We start from the raw sequence: 13097 nt of genomic DNA on the forward strand, positions 1-13097 counted from the left end.
CTCTCTCTCTCTCGATAAGAGAAGTCCAGGCATTCCACTGAGATTAAAAAGTGGAACACACGCACACAAACCACCTCCACCCTCCCAAATTTAACAGCAGTGTCATCGTCTTCACCATGTGTTTACACTGGCCTGGTCTTCTCTATAGGGACAGAGATTGAATGGAGTTCATGGATAGTGTGACTGTCTGGTCACTGAGCTATGAGGGGATTACAGCTGGCCCATCCCTCACTGACAGACAGCAGGCAGGTCACTGGTGAAACAGGTCACAGTCTGCCCAAGTTCAGGGAGAGAAAGAGAGAGATGGAGATAGGGAGGAAGAAAGGGGGATCCCTAGTCAGTTGCGCAACTGAATGCATTCAACCGAAATGTGTCATCCGCATTTAACCCAACCCCTCTGAATCAGAGAGGTACAGGGGACAGCCTTAATCAACATTCACATCATCAGTGCCCTGCCTTGCTCAAGGGCAGAAAGGCAAAGTTTTCCACCTTGCCGGCTCAGGGATTCGAACCAGCAATCTTTCGGTTACTGGCCCAATGACCTGAACCACTAGGCTGCCTCAAGCCCACAGAAAGAGAGAGAAAGAGAGAGAGAGCACAACCCCAGCTCAGCAGATCATGGCCATGCTCAGCAGCCACAAAATGGAAGAAAATGAGTCAAACATGGAGGTACTATATGAGCTTTTTGTTTTCAGTTACTCTACGTTTTGATGTACCTTAATGAACACGACCCTGGGTCACAACCAGCCAGGGGTCAGGGGTCAGAGGCACCACACAGATCAGAACCAGAACCAAAGGGATCAGCCTCTACTCTCACATACCGGGTGGAATATGGTTAGTAAGCTCTGACCCGAGAGACCACATTCACTCTCCACTGGGGCTTGACAGATTCAAGGTCACATTGGGTGGTCAAGCCGTTGCCTCCACCGCAGCTGTTTCTGGAATTACATCATTTATTTACACAGTGGCAGGCGGCAGCCCCCTCACTCTTTCAAATCAGATTGAGTCGTGTGCAGTGGCTTACGCCACAAACCAAACTCATATTATTCTGTGTGTGTGTGTGTGTGTGTGTGAGTGTGTGCGCGTGCAGTGGCTTACTTCTCATACCAAACTCATATTACTCCATCCCCCTGGATGTAGAGATACTGTAAATACCTGGTTTTAGGAATAATTCAACCTACATTCTCTGGTTTAACCATCCTCCTCTTCTCTGGCCGCCTGCACAAACACTGACACACACGTACAGACAGACAAAGCACATACTGTACACATATGTTCTGTCCAACATAGCCACACACACGTACAGTCAATTACAGCCACACACATTGATCAGACAAAGCCACTCACATGTGGTTTTCAGTTTCAATTCCCTGTCTGTGCAGACAGTATGGGTGTGTTTGTGTCATCAACACTTGCTATTTACTCAACAACATGAACTGTTACATTATCCATAAGATACGCTGTTCTTACTAATGCACCCCTGTGTGCGTATGTGTGTGTTGACGTGTGAGAATAATTAATTCCCTAGGTGACAGAGGCGACAGCTTCGTCCATCACGCTAATGCAAGGAGAAAGGCTCATTGTAATTCAGTAAACACACACACACACACACACATCTGCTCTGACAGCCTATTTCCTACAGATAGACCTGTCCATATTCCTACTGTTCTTCCGGGGGATGTAATCTTGAGCAGAGTGACACTCAGTTAACCAGCTGCATTGGGCCTGGGCTCGTACCACGCATATCTAATTCAGACGGACAGAGGGGAAGGGGACCCAGCCTGCTGTAACTAGCAGCCATCAGCCAGCCAGTCAGTCAGACCAGCCCACTCACGTCTCAGGACCAGGAAAAGAGCAACACATGGCATAAACACCCACAGGCTCTCTGTTCAGGATAGCCAGGGCTTTGGAAGATTACAACAGAACACTGACATTCACATAAAGCAGCGGCTTTGAATAAATAACAGCCTTTAGTTGATTTGATTCTGAAGAATGAAAGAATGAAAGAGGGATTAAAATGGAAATGTCAGTGTCAGGCTAACTCTGACAGGTGGAGCTGTTTGCTACGCTAACTGACTGTCTAGCTGCCAGGCCAAGCAGGCTGGTGGACATTTTTCCATATTTATTTCTCTATCTGTCTTTTTTTCCTCTAGCTGACAGCAGAGTACACAGACACACAACAGGACGAGACGTGATTGGGATGGGAGAAAATATAAACGGCTCAATTTGACGTGTCAGTACTTCTTAGCCAATGCAATATAGTTAGAGTTGGCTCAGTGTGGTGCCATGTTGGTTCAATACCTTGGGTGAGTGAGTCCATGTCCATCCTGATCCATGAGGCCATGTAGCCTATACATGATATTGTGTGTGTATCTACAAGTGAAGCCAACTCTCTTATTAAACATGTTAAATTCCTCAAATGTACGCTAATCACGTTCGTAACACCACAAAAGGCCAATTAATGTTTGAATGTCCAATGCCATCTGGATTACGAAACGCATGCTGAATCAATAAAAAAGTGTAAAACAAATTGTGTGAATGTGTGGGCATTGACATTGAGATCATCAGAGGTGTTATTACCTCAGAGAAATAATAATGATTCTACAGTCAAGGTAAGACTGTAAGCCTAGTATAAGCACATCTCTGGCCTCCTCATATGTATGGCTTACAGGGGCTGTGTGGGCTATGCTATTACCTACACAGGTCTGATCCTCTATAAACTGGGGATTCATAAGGTCCTCATAATGTGGTGAGAGTAAGGAGAGGAGAGGATAATCAGAACACAATATAGACCTGTCAGACTTTATCCCACCACCCCCTCCTTTCCTCTCCTCTCCTCTCCTCTCCTCTCCTCTCCTCTCCTCTCCTCTCCTCTCCTCTCCTCTCTTCTCCTCCTCTCCTCTGCCTCCACTTCTACCCCTCCCACCCCCTCCTACCCTCTCCTCTGCCTCCTCTCCCCCCTCCTCTCCTCTCCTCTCCTACTCCCCTCCCCTCCTCATATCCGGACCACCTAGGCACCCAAGGGGTGTTTGCTGAAGAAAACCCTTATCTCCACTGGATAACATTTTCATTTTACCCCAGACAGTCAGACAGCCCCTTTTCTTGGGCTGTTAGTGCACACAACTATTTTTCTCGAGGCAAGCTGAAGTTGGTAGCCGAAGTCTACGCCCCTTTGTCAGTGATTGGTCAACAGTAGGGATTCTTCAATTAAGTGTTTGTTGTCGAGAGACAAATCGTTTTCATGCACATTTTTTCACTTGAGAAATGCTGAACCAAACATCTTAGTTAGATGTAAAATTGCGCGACTAAAATCTCCTTAGCAAAAACGTCACAATTAATGACAGAGTTATCTTAGATTAATTAAATGTTTTTATTATGTTTAATAAGGTACACATGGACAGAAACCGAACAACACAAACAGTTCCCATCCCATCCCACAGGACTACCCTAATCCAAAATTAAATTAGTGGTTCACAATAGCAGTCTTTTTACAGAGTCATACATTGATGAAAGAGCAAATATGTTGTCTTCATTCACCCCATGCATACATCCTACAGATATTTCCATGTTTATAATGTCCATGAATGATAGCAGCCACTTCTGTCTGCTTAAAGAATGAGCCTGCCAACGTGAGGCAGGCTCATTCTTTAATGTGGGGCAGGTTAATCCAGCCAGCCGAATACGTCACTGTTTGACAGATAGGTTTGAAGTAGTGTCATCATTTAACAATAAAATAAATGGTGAACATGCTACATTTCTACCCATTATGTCAGAAAGACAGGATGAAACAACTCCAGAAGTGTAAAACCTCTGGGCATTCCCAAACCATATGAACAAATGTGACAGGAGCCCCCTGAGGGCACAATGAGCAATTTGGGGTTTGTCTAGCTTTCATCTTAGATTCATTCTGACTATTTTAAGGAAGTGTATACTGGCTACGGCGTCTCAAGATGGACTAACAGTACTATTGTCACTTATTTCTCGTTTTTCAAGCGAAGGTCTTTATTTAAAAAAATATATATTTTACCCCCCTTTTTCTTCCAATTTTCGATCTTGTCTCATCGCTGCAACTCCCCAACGGGCTCGTGAGAGGTGAAGTTGGAGTCATGCGTCCTCCGAAACATGACCCGCCTAACCACGCTCCGTAACACCCGCCAGCTTAACCCGGAAGCCAGCCGCACCAATGTGTCGGAGGAAACACCACTCAACTGGCGACCGTGGTCAGCCTGCAGGACTTCTGGTCCCCACAAGGATAAAAAATTAAAAATAAACACACACACCCACACACACTTATCACCGACAGCCCTCGGCAAAACAAACCCAACCGTTTTTCTCTTTGTCTTCAAACCTGACTCCTGACTCTGCCACTGCTTTCTGAAGACTGAGCCCGGACTGGGCTGGACTGTGCTTTTAAACTTGTCCCAGTCCCACCTGCCTATTGGACAGATGCCCTGAGGAGATGCAGTTGGGCAGGGTCAAAGGTGGTGATGGACGGTCAAATGTCCCAATCAGAGGTCACTGGATGTGGCATGCAACTGCAGCACTCCAGAGGTGCAAACAGAGTAGCCTATAAACAATGGGGACCCATCCCCTGCATCTGCTCTCTGCAGGGTCCGGGAGTCAGGAAGAGTTGGGGGCAGGTACGCTACTTGTTTCAAGAGTTAGAGAGGGCTGTGAGTTGGTTGTCAGGAGAGGGACTGTAAGGGTTTTCTACAGGTACTATGCAAACGTTTGCTACAGTGTGCACCAATGAACATGGTCACGTCTAGCCAGGGGTCAGGGGATAAAGGTCACCGCATGGATCAGAACCACAGGGATCAGCCTCTACTCACACTCACACAGGGTAGAATGTGGTTAGTATGTGTTCAGTAAGCTCCGACCAGAGAGACCACGTTCACTCTCCACACGCTGTCTCTGGAATGACATCATTTATTTACCCAGTGGCAGGCGGCAGCCCCCTCTCTCTCCCTAATCTGACTGAGTGTGCAGTAGCTTATGCCTCAAAACCAAACTCATATTACTGTGTGTGTGTGTGTGTGTGTGTGTGTGTGTGTGTGTGTGTGTGTGTGTGTGTGTGTGTGTGTGTGTGTGTGTGTGTGTGTGTGTGTGTGTGCGTGCGTGCGTGCAGTGGCTTACTTCTCATACCAAACTCATATTACTCCATCCCCCTGGATGTAGAGATACTGTAAATACCTGGTTTTAGGAATAATTCAACCTACATTCTCTGGTTTAACCATCCTCCTCTCCACTGGCCGCCTGCACAAACACTGACACACACGTACAGACAAAGACACACACACACACACACACACACACACACACACACACACACACACACACACACACACACACACACACACACACACACACACGTGTTTAGACAGACAAAGCACATTCTGTACACATATGTTCAATCCAACATAGCCACACACACGTACAGTCAATTACAGCCACACACATTTGATCAGACAAAGCCACTCACATGTGGTTTTCCCTGTAGCTAGTCCCCTGTAGCTAAGTTGGTAGAGCATGGCGCTTGCAACGCCAGGGTAGTGGGTTCGTTTCCCACGGGGGGCCAGTATGAAAATGTATGCACTCAATAACTGTAAGTTGCTCTGGATAAGAGCGTCTGCTAAATGACTAAAATGTTTTCAGTTTCAATTCCCTGTCTGTGCAGACAGTATGGGTGTGTTTGTGTCATCAACACTTGCTATTTACTCAACAACATGAACTGTTACATTATCCATAGGATATGCTGTCCTTACTGTGTGTGTGTGTGTGCTCCCGTACATAAGTGTGTGTGCGTGCGTGCGTGCGTGTTGACATGTAATTCCCTAGGTGACAGCTTCTTCCATCCCACTAATGCAAGGAGAAAGGCTCATTGTATTCAGTAAACACACACACACACATCTGCTCTGACAGCCTATTTCCTACAGATAGACCTGTCCATATTCCTACTGTTCTTCCGGGGGATGTAATCTTGAGCAGAGTGACACTCAGTTAACCAGCTGCATTGGGCCTGGGCTCGTACCACGCATATCTAATTCAGACGGACAGAGGGGAAGGGGACCCAGCCTGCTGTAACTAGCAGCCATCAGCCAGCCAGTCAGTCAGACCAGCCCACTCACGTCTCAGGACCAGGAAAAGAGCAACACATGGCATAAACACCCACAGGCTCTCTGTTCAGGATAGCCAGGGCTTTGGAAGATTACAACAGAACACTGACATTCATATAAAGCAGCGGCTTTGAATAAATAACAGCCTTTAGTTGATTTGCTCTCCGCTCACACACACTTGCCCATGGAGCTCTGTGGGCACGGGGATAAAGCAAGGCAACGATGGGGATAGCTTTAATTCTGTCACGGATCATTAGAATGGCACTGCTGGAAATTGGCTTCTCTTCTCTCAGGGAAGCAGCAGAGATACCTTTGGTTTTTAGCTGCAGTAATAGCCCATACACCAACTGTCCTGGGCTGGCTCAGATATTGTCTTGTCACATTGGTTTTTCCATCATGGTTCCAGTGGATATAATAGATGGATGAGCAGGCTAGTGAAGTTTAGGCCTACAGCTTGACATGGCTCAGTTTGGCTACGTAGTGTGAAAAGGGGGGCAATTCCACGGTAACGGAATTGTGCTGAGACTCAGATCTTTCACTTAAGCCAAACAAAAAACATCTATGCACAAGGACTACTTTTAACAATTTACAATTAACATTTTACAAAAACATATTTACTGGAAGAACTGTGCAGATGTAAACTTTGGTAACAGAATTTTGGTAAAATCAGTTTTTTGTGTCCACGTTTTTTCTGAATTAAGATTAAACGATGTCTGCAGAAAGAATGGGGTGTCAGCTATGACATGACACATAGACTTTGAAAAAAATCTATTTTGGTTATTGAACTACAGTAAGTGAAGTGGATTTACACCCGGTAACGGAATTGCGGCAATGGGTCCCTGATCTGTATTACACAGAAATGAATAATTATGTATATGAATGTAATTTTTTTCATGGTGATGTATCCTAAATAGGTACACAAAGGTATATATATATATATGCAATATCCTACTTTGCATATTTGGGTATTATTCTACACACTGGCTATTATTGTAATGAGCTCTGCCCAGAAGAAGACCCGATTTGTTTGGTCCGGACTGGACTAAATCTGAACCAATCATAGACGTCTATGTTTCACAAGTTTGGACATCAAAGTACAGCACAGTAGAGCTCAGTTGAGTTCAGTACAGTACAGTAGAGTTCAGTACAGTACAGTAGAGTTCAGTACAGTACAGTAGAGTTCAGTACAGTACAGTAGAGTTCAGTACAGTACAGTAGAGAACAGTAAAGTTCAGTAGAGTACAGTAGAGTTCATAAACAAAATTGATATCAGTAAAAACACTATAACTAACTTTCATTATCTTCCCTCATAAGGGAGAGAAATTAGAAAATATCTTAAAGATATGAGGGTTTTTGGTAATGGAATTTCAATGCACAAGGCAATGTTTCTTAAACAGAAGGAAGAAAAATGTCTCCAAAAATAAATATAAAGTGTTGATATTAGTTGGCAGGGGTCTTTACTTCAACATTAGTGTGTTTTGATGTATTTATAATACCTTTTAAGACTTTTTCTGGTAGATGTTTTATAAGACCTTTTTTCCATCTGTTTGCTTATTGGTTGAAAAATGTATATATGCCTTAGTAAAAATGTTACATGCTCCTATGAACTTCACAATTTGGTACTCATGGGTACCTTTACATGGAAATGACCAGGGTATTAGTGTGGGTTAAACTTTTTTCAAAATGCCAACTGACTCTAGGCAGACTGAGTGGCTATCAGACGGGGATACTAGGTGACCTTTCTCCCCCATCCAAAACACACTGGCCTTTAGAGGGGCGTGACTAAGCAAAATCTCTCCACCGACAGACAGACAGACGGCGCCCACACGCATGCACGTACCAACCACAGGAGGTTGGTGGCACTTTAATTGGGGAGGACGGGCATGTGGTAATGGCTGGAGTGGAATTAGTGGAATGGTATAAAAAAATATCAACCATTTGGTTTCCATGTGTTTGGTGCCATTCCATTTGCTCCATTCCAGACATTATTTTGAGCCGTCCTCCCCTCAGCAGCCTCCTGTGGTACTAACGCACACACATTCACACACACTTGACATAAATGAATGTGGCCATGCGTCAACTCTCCACCGTCTTGACACTGAGGAGCTGAGCAGGACATGATTCCGAAGAAAAAGAGAGTTGAAGAAAAAAAGAGAGCAGGAATGAAAGAGGGATTAAAATGGAAATGTCAGTGTCAGGCTAACTCTGACAGGTGGAGCTGTTTGCTACGCTAACTGACCGTCTAGCTGCCAGGCCAAGCAGGCTGGTGGACATTTTTCCATATTTATTTCTCTATCTGTCTTTTCTTCCTCTAGCTGACAGCAGAGTACACAGACACACAACAGGACGAGACGTGATTGGGATGGGAGAAAATATAAACGGCTCAATTTGACGGGTCAGTACTTCTTAGCCAATGCAATATAGTTAGAGTTGGCTCAGTGTGGTGCCATGTTGGTTCAATACCTTGGGTGAGTGAGTCCATGTCCATCCTGATCCATGAGGCCATGTAGCCTATACATGATATTGTGTGTGTATCTACAAGTGAAGCCAACTCTCTTATTAAACATGTTAAATTCCTCAAATGTACGCTAATCACGTTCGTAACACCACAAAAGGCCAATTAATGTTTGAATGTCCAATGCCATCTGGATTACGAGAAACGCATGCTGAATCAATAAAAAAGTGTAAAACAAATTGTGTGAATGTGTGGGCATTGACATTGAGATCATCAGAGGTGTTATTACCTCAGAGAAATAATAATGATTCTACAGTCAAGGTAAGACTGTAAGCCTAGTATAAGCACATCTCTGGCCTCCTCATATGTATGGCTTACAGGGGCTGTGTGGGCTATGCTATTACCTACACAGGTCTGATCCTCTATAAACTGGGGATTCATAAGGTCTTCATAATGTGGTGAGAGTAAGGAGAGGAGAGGATAATCAAACACAATATAGACCTGTCAGACTTTATCCCACCACCCCCTCCTTTCCCATCCTCTCCTCTCCTCTCCTCTCCTCCCCTCTCCTCTCCTCTCCTCTCCTCTCCTCTCCTCTCCTCTCCTCTCCTCTCCTCTCCTCTCCTCTCCTCTCCTCTCCTCTCCTCTCCTCTCCTCTTCCACTCTGCTCTCCTCCTCTCCTCTCCCAATCTCTCCTCTCCTCTCCTCTCCTCTCCTCTCCTCTCCTCTCCTCTCCTCTCCTCTCCTCTCCTCTCCTCTCCTCTCCTCTCCTCTCCTCTCCTCCTCCCCTCCGGACCACCTAGGCACCCAAGGGGTGAGGAAAACCTTTATCTCCACTGGATAACATTTTCATTTTACCTCAGACACAGTCAGACAGCCCCCTTCCCCATCCCCCTCCTCCCCCCAAACCCTCTTCCACCGCTTGCTCCCCCCCTCCTATCCTTCTCTGCTCCACCTGCAACCTGCTAAAGGGCACACAGACCCCCTCCAAGGACCTGCTGCCAAGCTGGCGACAGGCCATCCCACTACTGGGACTCTCCCCTCTTTTCACTCTTTCCCCTCTTCCCCTCTCTCTTTGTGTCGGTGTTTTGAAGGGGTGTACTGGGTGGATGCAGCAGGCTGAGAGGGCTGGGGTTTTGGGGGGAATCTTACAGATGTGAGGAGAGCAGACAGCCCCAATTTTCTCTTTGGAAAAACAGACAATCAATAAAATGCTTTTATACAGTATATCTCTCTCCCATGCTATCTGTCCTAGGATGCTTTGTGTAAGATCCCCTGCCTGGGGCATACTACCTACACGCACGCACGCACGCACGCATGCACACACGCACACACACACACACACACACACACACACACACACACACACACACACACACACACACACACACACACACACACACACACACACACACACACACTGACAAACACACAGATGCACACGCACACACACACACAGCCACACACTGACAAACACACAGACACACACAGACGCACACACCCACACACACTTATCCCGACAGCCCTCGGCAAAACAAACCCAACCGCTTTGTCTCTTTGTCTTCACACCTGACTCCTGACTCTGCCGACCTCCGTCTCGCTCTCTCTATCTTTCTCTCTCTTTCCTCATCCCTCTCTTCCTCTCTCCCATCCTCTCATCTCAGTAATTGTCTGCATGAATTATTAACTCGTTTCAGAGGATGAATGAATATGAATTCATCACATCTGCCCCCATTAACACTCCACTTCAATTCTGCTGATGGGGGGAATTATGGAGGAGGACAGAGGAGCTGATTATGGGATTCATGAGACCTCAAACAGCTATAAAATATTGATGCAGTCAGGCCCTGAGTCCTGTTCAGAAATATATCTATCAATCTATCTACCATCCCTATTATTCCCTATTCACAGGTTCCTTTAATAAGCATCTAGAGGAGGAATGAAATAGCTATCTGACCTCGAGGTAAAGAGGCCCACAGACCTCACACTGATTAGATCAAGAGCCAGAGGTTACTGCTCAAGTACACAAGTACTCAAGTACACAGGAAACGCAGTCAATTGGTCAGTCAACAATGATTCAGATCACATCATTCAGATAGGTACTGCATGTGCTCAAAGTGGGACTGTTTCCTATTGGTTCACAACTGAGAGGAGATTGAGATGTTGTGTATCGGTGACAGCCTAGACATATTGTGTACGCACGTACACACACAAACACACAGCTGACTCACCAGGAATATCCTTTCCAGCTGATCCTGGATGTCCTTCATCCCAGGGAAAGCTGCCACTCCTTGGATCATCTCGATGAAGATGCAGCCCACACCCCTGGAGACACACAGACAGCATCCACATTAGAGACACACAGACAGTATCCACAGAGTCGGAGAGCTCCAGATCCATCAGCAACAAACGTTTGAACCCCTCTATGAAGATTACTAATATCCACAACTATAATTCATCATTAATGAATCTATAGTGTACTCAAATGGCTTTGTAGAAATGCCCAGTATATTTTGAAAGGCAAATGGTTCACTCTTGGGGAATATCTTAATCTATGGCTGATGTCTTGATTTCCTAGAAGATTTAGCTCCAGTAAAGTGTTTGTTCAGAAGACTAACTCTGTGTGGTGATGGTTGGATAATGGGATGCCCAGCGGAGAGAGAAGGAGAGAGGGATGGAGAAAGAGAGAGGTGGCCAGTTCTGGAGAGTGGTGTGTGTGTGTGTGTGTGTGTGTGTGTGTGTGTGTGTTTAAACAGGTGTCAGAGCCCATTTGTCAGAGAGCTATTGTTTCCTGACAGATTCACTTTCTGGACCAGTGCACACTACTCCCTCTCTCCTTCCCTCCATCTCTGCATGACCCGGCTAAGGTTGAGCAGTCCTGAGCAGCCACACAGATAAATAGAAATAGAGAGGGAGAGAGAACGAGAGAGGGAGAAAGAGAGAGAGACAACCACCAGCATCACTTTCATCCCCCTTAACACTCCACACTCCTTAATTCATCCATCTCCATAATGTACCTATAGACCAGGAAGAGCCCTATACATTTCTAGAAGTCCAATGGATGGAAGTAGGTGCTGGGTTGAACAATACAGTTTCATCACCAAAGTGTTTAGATTTTTCTTAGATCTTTATATAGAGTCTGGTGTTTAATCAGATACAGAGGTTTTGGCTTGGCAGGGAGAGGGATCAAACCTGCTAATAACAGTATGAAAACGACAGGATTTCAGCCACATCCTCCCCACTTCCTCTCACACCTCTCTCTGTCTGTCTGGCTGGGCTGTCTGTGTCCACAGTGGTCTGTCAGCTTGACTGACAGGTGCCTGGTGAAACGGCAGGCTCACTGAGGCGATAACAGCCATAAAAATAGACAAGAGGAAGAATCCCTGTTCTGTTTGACCCGATTCTTCCCTTTCCTCCTCTCTACCAAATCCAGATCTGATCCTATAACCTGTCCTGTGGTTTGACGGATATGGGACAGACAGATTGTTACCCCAACCAGTGAACCAGAACTGAGCGCACTGCGGTCACTGTGAGTGTTGCTTGTTCATGGAACACTGCTTTCTAAGTGATGGTATAGGTCTTTCTATGTTGAGTGGCTCCAGTCTCGGTGGAGTGGAAAAGTGCCCTGAGGATTTGCCCACCTGCTCTACTGCCCTCCTAACCCCCTGCCTCACCTCTCCTCCGCTTTGCTTTCATTGCCCGCTGTGGGATGCAGCTGGGGTCCTTGGAAAGGGGCGTCCACGAGGACTGCCTGTCCAGAGATCGACGTGGTCACGGATCATTTCACAGCCTGGACGGAAGCTCTGGAAGACCCCTGTCCATATCCTGACTAAAGCTGTCTGTCTGCCGCCATAGGAAGGCCTCAGTCTGTCCATGTCCTCAGTAAATCCCCATGTCTGTCCATACTCAGCCTCAGCCTCAGCCAGGTCTCCCAGCTTCTTCTCAACCCCAGACAGAGACATGGCCTGGTCTCCCAGCTTCTTCTCACCCCCAGACAGAGACATGGCCAGGTCTCCCAGCTTCTTCTCAACCCCAGACAGAGACATGCCAGGTCTCCCAGCTTCTTCTCACCCCCAGACAGAGACATGGCCAGGTCTCCCAGCTTCTTCTCAACCCCAGACAGAGACATGGCCAGGTCTCCCAGCTTCTTCTCAACCCCAGACAGAGACATGGCCAGGTCTCCCAGCTTCTTCTCACCCCCAAACAGAGACATGGCCAGGTCTCCCAGCTTCTTCTCAACCCCAGACAGAGACATGGCCAGGTCTCCCTGCTTCTTCTCAACCCCAGACAGAGACATGGCCAGGTCTCCCAGCTTCCTCTCAACCCCAGACAGCGACATGGCCAGGTCTCCCAGCTTCTTCTCACCCCCAGACAGAGACATGGCCAGGTCTCCCAGCTTCTTCTCACCCCCAGACAGAGACATGGCCAGGTATCCCAGCTTCTTCTCAACCCCAGACAGAGACATGGCCAGGTCTCCCAGCTTCTTCTCAACCCCAGACAGAGAAATGGACAGGTCTCCCAGCTTC

The 13097-nt window shown here is 46.5% G+C and overlaps 1 protein-coding gene across 4 annotated transcripts in view; it reads right to left on the minus strand.

Annotated features, from left to right (window-relative positions):
• The window catches only part of LOC121543024 (cyclin-dependent kinase 14-like), a 164646-nt gene that overhangs the window by 74112 nt on the left and 77437 nt on the right, over window positions 1-13097 (minus strand). For all 4 annotated transcript variants that reach the window (XM_041852696.2, XM_041852697.2, XM_041852699.2 and 1 more), the window contains one exon: window positions 10803-10896. In XM_041852696.2, the coding sequence (XP_041708630.1) occupies window positions 10803-10896 (94 nt within the window). The remainder of the gene's footprint in view (window positions 1-10802; window positions 10897-13097) is intronic.

This window comes from Coregonus clupeaformis, chromosome 28 (assembly GCF_020615455.1).
Source record: "Coregonus clupeaformis isolate EN_2021a chromosome 28, ASM2061545v1, whole genome shotgun sequence".
In the NCBI taxonomy this organism is placed as follows: Eukaryota; Metazoa; Chordata; class Actinopteri; order Salmoniformes; family Salmonidae; genus Coregonus; species Coregonus clupeaformis.